The sequence below is a fragment of the Zootoca vivipara genome, chromosome 12 (genome assembly GCF_965207765.1).
Source record: "Zootoca vivipara chromosome 12, rZooViv2.hap1.1, whole genome shotgun sequence".
Classification (NCBI taxonomy): domain Eukaryota; kingdom Metazoa; phylum Chordata; class Lepidosauria; order Squamata; family Lacertidae; genus Zootoca; species Zootoca vivipara.
This window is the reverse complement of record NC_142595.1, coordinates 16,458,601-16,470,618: the sequence shown is the minus strand read 5'-3', so window position 1 is coordinate 16,470,618 and position 12,018 is coordinate 16,458,601. Positions and strand designations below refer to the sequence as shown.

Sequence of the window (12,018 nt, the reverse complement as noted above, 5' to 3'; positions counted from 1 at the left end):
CGGGAGCCGCTTTGTTTGGGAGCCAAGCCGTTTGAGAACCGAGGTACCACTGTATTATTTATCTTCCTTCCTTCCTTCCTTCCTTCCTTCCTTCCTTCCTTCCTTCCTTCCTTCCTTCCTTCCTTCCTTCCTTCCTTCCTTCCTTCCTCCAGCCCTCTGGTGCAGTTCAACCTCCTGCACTCCAAGTTCCACCTCTGCAGCGTCTCCACCCGGGCTCTGCTTCTCTCCACCTACATCAAGTTCATCAACCTCTTCCCTGAGACCAAGGGCACCATCCAGGAAGTGCTGCGCTCCGACAGCCAGATCCGCAACGCCGACGTAGAGCTGCAGCAGCGGGCGGTTGAATACCTCAAGCTCAGCTCTATCGCCAGCACCGATGTCTTGGTGAGGGGGAAACTGGGAATGTTGTGAGAGGCCGGTGGGCTGGAAGCTAAGTGAGCCATTCATCTCGGGGAGACTGGGTGGGGGAAGAGAGTTGGCTGATCTGAAAGAGAAACTGGTTGCAGCTGCATCAAATAAGGGGAAACGTAAGGCTTCCATCTGTGAATTGAAATCAGCTCTTGGGAATTTTTTTTGTGCTGCGCCAGAAGCCCATTTCTGCCCCTTTGCCATAGGCCACGAATGGGGAGCCAGGAATAGGAAGCTGCCTTATAGTACCAAGGTCAGACCTCTGGTCTCCCTGCCTTTGCTGTCTATACTGATGGGCAGCGGTTTTCCAGGGTTTCAGCAGCTTTCAGCAACCTGGAGATGGTAGAGATTGAACTTTCTGCATGCAAAGCGGACGTTTTGCTGCTGAGCCACAGCTCTCTTTCCAAATCCCATCGGCCCCAGACAGTGTGACCCAATGATCAGGGTTTACGGGAGTTGTAGTCCAACAACACTGGGTGGGCCATACGTCCATCACGCATGAAGGAATGTGACCTTTGAGTCTATAAGGGCTCTGGAGCCTTTGAGGATTCCAGCATTTTGCCTCTCTGAAGTTTTTTTGTAAGATCTGCCTTTTCCGAGAGGAATTGTATGGGATTTTAAAATTTTATCTCTGTCGTTAGCTTGTTTTGGGCACTGGATTGGTATTTTATTCTTTTTGCTGCATTTAAAAACAAAACTGGATGCTGGCAAGAGAACTGTGGTTATGGGGCAGAATAGAAGCGTCATGAATGAAAAGTTGTTAGCGTCCGTCCGCCCCGGAGACAATGTGCCTTTGGGGGTGAAGTCAAACTATCTACAGCCACCCTGCTGTGGCTGTAGATACCTGTTTTGTTGCGGCTGGGGCAGATGAAGGCGTCCAGTTTGCGAGTGCAGATGCACCACGGCGTTTCTTCTCTCTGTGCTCCGCCCAGCAGTCATTCCTCCTCTGATCACTGCTGACTGTCTTGCCTCCAGGCACTGTGGTTGTCTGGAAGGGATTCCCACATGGTGGGGTTAGTGTTGCCAGCCTTCATATCACATTTGCAGACATCCTTTGTAGCACAGAGTTGGTCTGCCAATGGGCCTGGTGCCTGAAGCCAGCTCCCCCTAGAGCACCTCCTTGGGAATCCTGCCGCCTTTCCATTCTGCGGACATAACCAAGCCATAAATGAAAAGCGGACGAATAACTCGTCATTTGAACCCTTCTCCCTCTCCCCAACTCCGCCCCTTAGGCAACGGTGCTGGAAGAGATGCCTCCATTCCCTGAGCGCGAGTCCTCCATCCTGGCTAAGCTCAAGAAGAAGAAGGGCCCCGGAGCTGGCAGCGAGCTGGACGACGGCAAGAAGGACCCCAACTCCGAAATCAATGGGGGCATGGAACCCTCAACCAGCACTGCCGTGAGTGCCAAAGGCAGAGGGGGGTCTGGGGTTGGAGGCTTGGGGTGTCCCCTGACAGGAAAATGGTGCCTTGTGTGTGGGAGACCTGGGCTCTGTGGAGAAGGGAGGACTCGGGAGTCAAAGCCCAGGGTGAGAACCATTTAGCAGAAAGCCTGTGGTATTGTAAAGCGGGAAGGAAAGTGGGTGGTTGGATTCTGCGACGGCTGACAAATCCCGTTAAGAATTTGTCGGTTTGTTGCCAGATCTGCCAACCAGGAGAAATGCAGTTGTGATGTCTCAAGCTGGTTGGTGCCCTGCCTCTGCCATGCACACAGTGCACCCCTCTTCCCTCCCCTTGGGCCTTGCCCAAAAGATAAAATACAAATCTGAGAGTTGGACAGCAGGGGGGGATACTGTAGAGAGTTATATAGATCCAGAGATTAGAATTAGTGAGGAAATGCAGATTTGTAAATTAGAAATGGTAAAGAAATAATAGATACAGAAAATGGAATTAGTAAAAGGCAGCGCCGAGAGGCTTGTCCCTTCCCCGCAGAAATGAGGAGGTGTTAATGAATCTGATGTAAGAATGTGTCCAATTTGCACAATTATTCCAATTGCAGAATTTGTTTTTTTCTGGACACATTTTAGTGCAGGAGTAGAGAGAAAGCATGCTCCCACAGCGCAGGGCCCGGTGCCTTTTCCTCTGCCCCCAAGGTAGGTACCAGGGTTCTTGGGTTCAGTTCTCAAAGCAGGTGCATGGAAGGACCTTCACCTTGGCTTCTCCCTCCCTCCCGCTTCCCCGCAGTCGACGCCATCCCCCTCGGCCGACCTCCTCGGCCTCCGGGCAACCCCAGCAGCTGCCTCCGGCGTCCCATCCAGCGCTGGCAACCTTTTAGTGGACGTCTTCTCGGACAGCCCCTCATCCGCAACTGGCCTTGTGTCTGGCGCAGAAGATAACTTCCTGAGGTGAGGGGGGCCCCGGTGGGGTGTTGTTGGCACAGGCTTTTCTGGCCCTCTGCTTTCCCAGGGGAACTGGGCAGTGGTGTTGCGGCGAGTAACGGCGGAGTCCTGTAGACACAAGGCCCACCGAATGCTCTCTCCGTCAAAAGAGGGTGCAAAGCATTTTTTTCTGGAGGAAAGGAACTCACTTGCAGAACGGGGATATAGGGCCTTTCCCATTGCCGGGTATAGTAACTGACCCACAGCTAGCTCAGAAAGTCAAGAAGAAGCCTGGCCTGGTATGTGGTCCTGTGCTTCAGAAGGGATGGTGTGGATTTCCCCCGCGTTCATATTTGCTTTGGGCAGGCTAGATGGATTTTGAGGGTGCTTGTTTCCAAGACGGTGGGGACCTTATGGGCTTTCTCTGTCCTTTGGGAGAGGGGCATGTGTTAGTCCTCGTGGCCTTGTTTTGCTCTCTGTTTCTTTGCCCTCTTTTTTGTGTGTCTGTGTATATATATCTCTCTCTTTCTGTCTGCTGCCTCTTGGGAATGGTGTTCTCTCTCTCTCTCTCTCTCTCTCTCTCTCTCTCTCTCTCTCTCTCTCTCTCTCTCTTGCTCTGCCTTGGACGAAGCAGTGACTTGGAGGCTCCTCCCGAGAGTCCTTCATCCCTCTTGGTGGAGGCTGGCCTGCCTGCAGAGTAAGGGGCTGAAACTCTCTCTCTCTGCCAATACTGCCCACCCTGCTATTTACCCCCCACCTCCCCCACCTCCTCAGGGGCACCCCTCAACGAGTCCCGGTTCTCTGTTAGGACTCCCATCAGCTGAAAGGAGGAGAGGGCATCTAGCAATTAAAAAAACCCACCTGTCTGTTTGATTAGACTTCAGCTCTCTGTGAAAGGAGGATGGTGATGGAAGTTGAAATGATGTTCTGTGACAGGGATGGGGAACCTTTGGTCTTTCAGGACCCCGACTTCTATCAGGCCAAGCATCTTGGCCAATGGGAGTTGAAGCCCAGGCAGGAAGAGCACTGCTTGGGGGCTTCCCTGTAGCATCTGGTTGACCACTGAGAGAACAGGATGCCCGACTGCGATGGGCTTTTGGTCTGAGCAGGGCGCTTCTTTCCTTGTCTGGTGCTGTATCAGCGAAAGAGCCTTAGTTCAGCTCAAGCTCCTTATCCTTGGCTTCAAAGCCACCCCCACCCCCTGGCCTTGCTGTCCTGCCCGCAATCTCTCTCTGCCCCCCCCCCCAATATCATGACACATCTCTGCCAGTGATCTTCGGTCTCCCAGCTTCACCGCCCTCCATCATCTGAACGTCAGTGCCTCCATCCTTTCTCGCTTGCAACAGCGTCCCAGAACACCTGCCTGACACCACCTTTCTTGCCTGCTACGAACCCTTCCTACGAAACCTGCACCATTCCCCTCGTCCCCCACGTCACGCTGTAACCAAGCCTATGCACAGGCAGCCGAAACAACTGCCTCACTATCCTCTTATGTTCTCCTGTGGGTGGAATTTTGAGATTGGATGCTCCTTGGGGCAGGGACCCTCTGCTCTTGTGTTCCAAAGAAGCATGGACACAGATGGTTCCAAGCGAGCAGATAGGCGGAGGTGGCTGTGGAACAGCAGTGAACAGCCCAAAGGGGATTTCTCTTTCCTGACCTGAGTGTCACCTTTGGGGCCTCTAGACTGCAAAGGCCAGAGAGGCCATTGCATCCCGGGGCTGTGGAGGAATTGGGAGTTACTTTTAACTGCCTTAAGCCTTTCACATCCTTCAGGTGAGCGAGGACCACAGGGTCCAGGGGGTGGAGGCCCCGTGGCTAGAATATCATGCTTATTTGAGAAAGCAGGTGGGTTCAAGCCACAGGTGGCCAGATCTCCCGGACTATCAGTGGCAGCAGATGTTGGCCCTACCACAAAGGAATCGTGGGTTCCCTTGTGGTAGCAGGTATCTTGTGAGTCAAGGAATGCAGAGTTGGGTTTCTTGGGCTTTGAGGGGAAGGCAAGCTTCTTAGCAGGTCAGGGCACCTAAATTGCTTGCAGACCTGATTTTTGGAGGAAGAAGAGTCTGCCTATGCGTAAAGTCACTCACTTGGATGGCTTTAAAAGAGGATTAGACAAAATCACGGAGGATAAGGCCAGCAGTGGCTGCTAACCCTGATGGATGTGCTATCGCTCCACTGTTAGAGGCAGCGTGCTTTTGGAAACCATACGTGGTACACAAAAGCTTCTAGGTGGACATTACGTATATAACAACTGATCTGCTTGTATTTCCTGTTCTAAATGTTGGTCCTTAATTGCTTCTACTCAATTAGATAATGTGAAAAGAGTTGTGTGAGTTACGTTTATACGATGTATAAAGAATTTATATAGTCCAACACAGCCAGTTACGTTGTGGGTATATTTGTTAGTTGAATTTACGTAACTATTGGTTTGATAGTGTTGTGCAGGTTCCCCATGGCACCTGCTTGGCCACTGGGGAACCAGGATGCAAGGCTGTGATGGCCTCATCCAGTGGGCTCTCCTTTATGTGTATCTTAGCAAAGGTGATGACGATGCAAATACATTTTGCTCTTGTCCTTTTAGCCCAGGTGTGTGTAGGGGAAAACTTTGCCCCCTGCCTCAGTTGTTGCTAAACCACCCCCAGCAGGCATAGCCAATGGGATAATGGACATAGCAGTTCGGCAACAACTGGAGAGCCAAAGGTTCCCAACCTTTTCTTTTAGAATCTGCTTAGGAATGGTGCCTGGTCCTTCCGCTGCCTCCTCACCTGCTATGTTGCATGCTGGCTTGGTGTCTATATATTTGTGTGTGTTTGTTCTCTGCCTCCTTCTGGTACTAACCTGGCGCTGCGCCCCGGTGACTCATCTTTTCTGCTCTCTCTTTCTCTCCCCCCCCCCTGCCAACTGCTGGTCCCCTTTGCTATGGCCTTTGCCACCACCTTCAGCTCAGGGGCTGCCGCATCTGTCTCTGAGGACCCCGCTTTGCCTATTGCTGAGGCCGATGAACTGCTTAACAAGTAAGATCCCGCAGTGGGGCTATGGCTCCCAGAGGCTGGGGCTGTGGGCGGAGGAGGAGGAGGCGGACTGGAAGTCTCTTCCCCCTTGGCACAAGAGGCTTCCTCTTGTCTACCAGCCTGATCTCATCTGTGCTATTAGCTCAGGGGGTTGGGAAGCGTTTTCAGCCCAGGGGGGTCGCATTTCCTCATGGGCAACCTCCCAGGGTCCATGTGGGTGGAGGTGAAAGTGGGCGGGGCAACAGAGGCAGCTCTTAACCTCTGTACAGCGAAGCTTTCTACATACACCCACACACCTTCATCTAGGCAAGCAAGTGAGATCGTCACAGTTTAGGACAGGGGTCAGCAAACTTTTTCAGCAGGGGGCTGGTCCACTGTCCCTTGTGGGGGGCCGGACTATATTTTTTGGGGGGAGGGAGAATAACAAATTCCTGTGCCCCACAAATAACCCAGAGATGCATTTTAAATAAAAGCACACATTCTACTCATGTAAAAACACCAGGCAGGCCCCACAAATAACCCAGAGATGCATTTTAAATAAAAGGCACATTCTACTCATGTAAAAACATGCTGATTCCCGGACCGTCCGCGGGCCAGATTTAGAAGGCGATTGGGCCGGATCCGGCCCCCCAGACCTTAGTTTGCCTACCCATGGTTTAGGAATACATTTCAGCCAGGAAAAAGCAGCAAAGGAGGGGGCAGGGCCAGGCCGTTAAGGGGTGTGTGTCCTGAACCTCAGGCCCAAAGGAGGGCTTGTGGGAATGGTTGGGTGCAGGGATACCAAAGAAAGGATGTCCAACCACACCAGAGTAATCAGTTCTAGTGGTTTATTAAAGGAAAAGTGCAGACTTAACAGCAAAGCAGCCTTTCAGGTCTCCCAGCCTTTGCAGACGTGGGACGGACACCGCAGCAAGGAGATGGCTTGTTCGTGCCCAAGCAAACGTTCATGTATTCTTTATGCACAAAGCAGCATATGTCACTTTGGGCAGACCTTCCTATTGTTTCACCAACCTGACAAGATGAGGGCCTATGTGGCAAATACCCGAACCTTACAGATAGCTCCCCTTTCTGGGCTCAGAAATCCACAGATAAGGATAACATCAAAGCAAGCCAGTTAGTTAGCCTATATATCAAAGCAAGGGAATATGCAGAAGCTCATTGCTACAACACAACACCAATTACTGGTGGGGTTATCTTGACTACCAAGGTGGCATTAAGCACAGCTTTCAGAACAGTTCACCTTTGGTTCAACACAGTGTGGCCTGGGGAGGCTCCCCAAGAGCCAGATAGAAAGGCCCTGGCCCCGGGGCTGAGGTTTCCAGTGTTGTCTTAGCTTCACCTGACACCGCTCTCTCGTATGTGCTGAAGTTCCTCTGCTTCCCAGGCATGGCAGTTGGGAAGAAAAGGGTCTCCTCTGAACAAAGGGGTATTTCCAATTCAGTGACCCGCTGTCAGCTGAGCCTTGAGCCCTTAGATAGTGGGAGGTAGGCTAGAGTCGGCTGGCTGCGTATCAAAAGAGAACAGCAGCAGCGGAAAGGGTGGGGTAGGGAAGCCCTGGGTGCTACAAGCCAAAATGGGAGGAAGACCTTTGATACCTGCCTGCCTCTAACCAACCCTCCGTGGTCCATTGCAGGTTTGTGTGCAAGAACAACGGAGTGCTCTTTGAGAACCAGCTGCTGCAGATCGGGGTGAAATCAGAGTTCCGGCAGAACCTGGGTGAGTGGGGTTTGGGACAGTGGGCAGGATGGTGACCAGCTCCCCCAAGCTGCATATTAGGAACCTGGTCTTTGCATTTCATTGGCCTTACTTCAAGGAGACGATCCCCATCCACATCAGCTTCCTTGATGGGCTCCCCACCTCTCTAAACAAAACTTTTAAGCCTTTCCCTTCAGCTCCTTTTGTATGTTGACACTTATTAGATTTTTGCTTGTGGGGCAGGGGGCAGTAGGTACCTAAGTCTCTGACAAATTGTGGCACTTGGATTTGGGGGATCCTGTAATCGTAAACGTTTGCTTGTATAAATTGATTGTAATGTATGTGTTGCCTTTTGCTGGAGACAAAGGGAGGCACACAGTTTCTCCTGTTGGTTCTAGTGAGACTTGCTTCCAGGAGACAGTCGGTGAATATTTTCTTATGTGAAGCCTCCCTGTGCTCTGTTTCGGAGGAAGAAGACATGGTGTAAAGATATTAATCAGATATAAAAGTTAATAAATAAATCTCCTCCTGCCAACATCAGAGAGGGGTGCATGCTGTCATGTCAGCACGAGTGTCTCTTGAGGAGAAGATTGGAAGAGACACTTTGTGCTGGTTATTGGCCTTTAGGCTAAACTTGTTGGTGTGGGGCAGACAGGAAACCTGTGGCTCTCCAGATGTCGTTGGACTCCAACTCACATCAGCCCCTGCTAGCATGGACGGTAGGCAGGAATGATGGGATCTGCAGTCCAGCAACATCTGGAGGGCCACAGATTCTCCATGCCTGGTGTCAAGGGGCCCTGAGCTGGTGTTGTGAGCAGCCAAGGTGAGATGCTGAGTAGCTCCACTTTTTTTAAAAAAAAAAAAAAACTTCTCTCCAGGCCGGATGTATCTCTTCTACGGGAACAAAACGTCCATCCAGTTCCAGAGCTTTACCCCTACAGTCAGCTACCCAGGAGACCTGCAGAGCCATATCCTTTTGTAAACATCTACTGGGGGCAGGGGGCAGACTTGTGGCACTAGAGGCTTTCTTTCCCTTTGCTCCTCGGGGAAGATAACACTTCGTTTCCTTAGCACCGTTCACAGCTCAACATCCAGACAAAAGCAGTGGAGCCTCTGGTGGAGGGAGGCGCTCAAGTGCAGCAGGTCCTGAACATCGAGTGCCTGAGTGACTTCACAGAGGCACCCCTCATCAACATAAAATTCCGGTACTGTGGTCCAAAGCATCCCTCTGGGAGCTGAATGCCAGCTTGTTGGCATGGCTTCCACTTTCGCTCTCGGTTTCTTGCACACACAAGACACAAGCCAGCAGGCTTGTCAAAAATGATTGATCTGTTGAACAGGGTCATATGCTTTCCTATCTGTCCCTTGCTGCCCTGGATAGAGAGGTTTAAGCTTTTCAGTCCTGCCCAGCGTTGTGTCTCATCTCAATTCCCTCCCCACTTCCCCTTTTGTCACCAACTTGAGAGGATCTCGGGGCGCCATGGGTACCCGGAAGAGAGGGGCTGTTGCAATTGGATGGATGGAGAAGTGGCTGCGGCTGGGGCAGCCTGCATGACCAGCCGCATCTCTGCACCAGAGCAGGGAATGATGACTCACAACGGTTCCGTAATGGTTTGAAAAGCACATGAAATGTTTCTAGCCCTCAGTGTTGCGGAGAAATTCTGTACATGAGCAGAGCTGAGTGAGATCCATGGCATAGTTCCGGTAGTTTCCATTTGCATGGTTAGTCCTTACCCTGTTATTTCCTCTGTTCGTATGAGTGTAAGAAGAGCCTGCTGGATCAGGCCAATAGCCCTTCTGTTCTGTCAGATGCCTGGGGGGGGGGGAACCGCAAGCAGGAGCTGAGCATAAGAGCACTTGCTCTTCCTGCAGTTTCCTGCAGATGGCATTTATAGGGATATTGCCTCCAACTGAGAAGGCAAAGCAATAGCCATCATGACTAGTAGCCACTGACAAACCTTATCCTCCCTCCCCAATTTCCCCATGAACGTCGGACCTCCAGCAATTGCTGTGTTTCATAACTGGCGGTTAGGCGATCCTGTGCTCAGTGGACTTGGGGAATTAATTCTTTTGCGCCATGTTCCAGCCGATTCTCTTGGAAGTGAAGGGACAGCTGTGCTATGGGGAGTTCAATATCTCTCTCCCACCCCATACCCCCCCTTCATGGGTCTCTCTCCTCCATGTTTCTGCCAGGTACGGTGGGACGCTGCAGAACCTCACACTCAAATTGCCCGTAACGGTCAACAAATTTTTCCAGGCAACAGAGATGCAATCACAAGATTTCTTCCAGCGCTGGAAACAGCTCAGCCTGTAAGTGGGAGAATATATAATACCGAGTTTTGAGAAGTGTTATCGGTGGAGCTGATTTTAATATCAGAAGCCGGGTTCACCAGCACCTGTTTATGCGTTTGAGGGAGCAACTCAGGAGGCTTCCTCAGTAAGACTTACCATATTTCCCATCATTTGTGCTTTCTTCCCCTCCCTGTGTTTGCTTAGTCCATCTCAGAAACCCTCTCCTTTCTTGAGCCGCTTGGTATAGCCTTAAAGTCTCTTTAGGTGGCTGTTGGTGTGCAACAGTCGTCATCTTTACCAAGTTTATGTTCAGGAAAGACTGCGGCCCAGTGGAACAGCACCTGCCTTGCGTGCAGAAGGTCCTAGCTTCAATCCTGGGTGCCTCAAGACAGGGCTGCAGAATAATGCCTGCCTGAATCCTTGGAAAGGCACTGCCAGCCAGAGTAGACAATATTGAGCTAGCTGGACCAGTGGTCTGATTCAGTATAAGACAGTTTCCTGTGTCCATAAATGGCACAAGATTTTTACTTCCAGATGAACTACTATGGGGGGGGGGGTGGCACCCCAGCCATTCTGCCACCACCACCACAGGTGCTTGGAAGATTGAAAGTTTGTGCCTTTCCCTACCCCTGCAATGGGATCAGTTAACCAGCTAATGTGTACTTGGCCACGTCTTATCAGGTGGGCATGACCCTGTGAGCTGGTCTGTTTTGTGCTGGTGAGACTTGCTCAGTAGAAGTGCTGGCCCTCTATCAAGAACCTATAGCAAAAACTGCCCTTTAGATTAAGAGCAGCAGCGTTGCAAGCAGATGCTGAGGTTTTTAGCAAGCTAGTCAAAAGCCGTGTGAATTGGATTGCTTTAATTGCGTCTGTTGTTCATACAATTGCATGCTGCTGCCTATGCAATTTTTCTCCCCAACAATCACCTATATGTGTGTGTGTGTGTGTGTGTGATAAAGAAATAGTCAGAGATTTTAAGGTATTAGTAGTGTAAAGCTTTTTGGAGTGACTGTTGGTTACATCCTGCTTGTGGCACCTTCCTTTCCTTCCATATCACCTGAAATCAGTCAGTCTCGAAAGATGGACACTTTGAGAGATCTACCCCACTTCTCCTGGCCTACTTGAGAGATCATTGTTTGGAATTCCTTTTCCCAACCTGGTGCTACCTTCCAGCTGTGTTGGATTGCAACCCCTCATTAGCTCTAGCCAGCACAACTAATTGTTTGGGCTGATGGGAGTTGTAGTCCAGCAACTTCTGGAGGGCTCCATAGGCTTCCCAAGCCATCTTTCAAGAAAGGTGCATCTTTTGGGACCTGAGCAAGGATTATGAGCAGCAAGACAACTCAGCTGTACTTGATGACAAAGGGTGGCTTAGAACCTCTCTAGTACTGCATAATATGGCCTAGATACTGCTGCACCATGAACATTTCTATTGGTTATCAAACAACCTGCCTAGAACAGGTGCCCAGAACTCTCCTGCAAGGCCCAAGGGCTTTTGCTTGTACTTGGAGACTTATTTTTGCCTTGCTTGGAGGCACATATTTTAAAAATTGCCACAGTGAATGGCTGAGACGCAACTAAGGTGTGTGGCAGGTTGATGAGGAAGAGAAAGGTTTGCGCTGTCACTGATCTCATGCTACCCCTTCCAAATCCTTCTGCAGGCCGCAGCAGGAAGCCCAGAAGATATTCAAGGCAAACCACCCCATGGATTCCGAAGTTACCAAGGCCAAGGTGAGCACGCTCACATGTGTTTGCGTTCGCTGTGAGAAGCGTGGAAAATTAAGGCTTGGGCAAATAAACATGAAACGCAAATGTTCTTTGGAATAGTGACAGAGATAAATAGGCGTGGAGATCAGGGTCAGTAGACTGGGTATAAGATATCCAGGCTTTCCCATTCCTTGGTATCCAACAAAGAGTGCTTTTGCACAGTGTACAGGACACCTGTGTTACCAAGACTGAAATCTGTTGGGTGGCAGGTGGATGTAGAGCTAGAGACCACATGAGCTGCACTGCCGGCTAGGATGCCAGCATCTTCCTACCCTATTTTGTTCCCTCGCCTTGTACATCTTTCCCCTTGACTGCCTTCCCCACGGCAGTAAAGCAGAGAAGCCCAACTAAGCTCCATTTCCTTCTTTCCACAGCTGCTAGGTTTCGGGAGTGCGCTCTTGGAGAAGGTGGATCCAAACCCCGATAACTACGTAGGAGCTGGGATCATCCAGACGAAGGCGCTGCAGGTGGGATGCTTGCTGCGGCTGGAGCCCAACGCCCAGGCACAGGTGAGGAGGCAAGAGCTCCG

General features: G+C 50.9%; 1 protein-coding gene across 5 annotated transcripts in view; it reads left to right on the top strand.

The window, feature by feature from the left end:
- AP2A1 (adaptor related protein complex 2 subunit alpha 1) overlaps positions 1-12,018 on the top strand; it is a 35,602-nt gene that overhangs the window by 21,494 nt on the left and 2,090 nt on the right. For 2 of the 5 annotated variants that reach the window (XM_060281106.2, XM_088655024.1), the window contains exons 13-23: positions 153-384; positions 1,641-1,805; positions 2,433-2,498; positions 2,590-2,750; positions 5,667-5,738; positions 7,369-7,451; positions 8,309-8,399; positions 8,513-8,635; positions 9,624-9,740; positions 11,384-11,453; positions 11,864-11,998. In XM_060281106.2, the coding sequence (XP_060137089.1) occupies positions 153-384; positions 1,641-1,805; positions 2,433-2,498; positions 2,590-2,750; positions 5,667-5,738; positions 7,369-7,451; positions 8,309-8,399; positions 8,513-8,635; positions 9,624-9,740; positions 11,384-11,453; positions 11,864-11,998 (1,315 nt within the window). The remainder of the gene's footprint in view (positions 1-152; positions 385-1,640; positions 1,806-2,432; positions 2,499-2,589; positions 2,751-5,666; positions 5,739-7,368; positions 7,452-8,308; positions 8,400-8,512; positions 8,636-9,623; positions 9,741-11,383; positions 11,454-11,863; positions 11,999-12,018) is intronic. The other 3 variants (XM_060281107.2, XM_060281108.2, XM_060281109.2) reach the window with 3 other exon arrangements.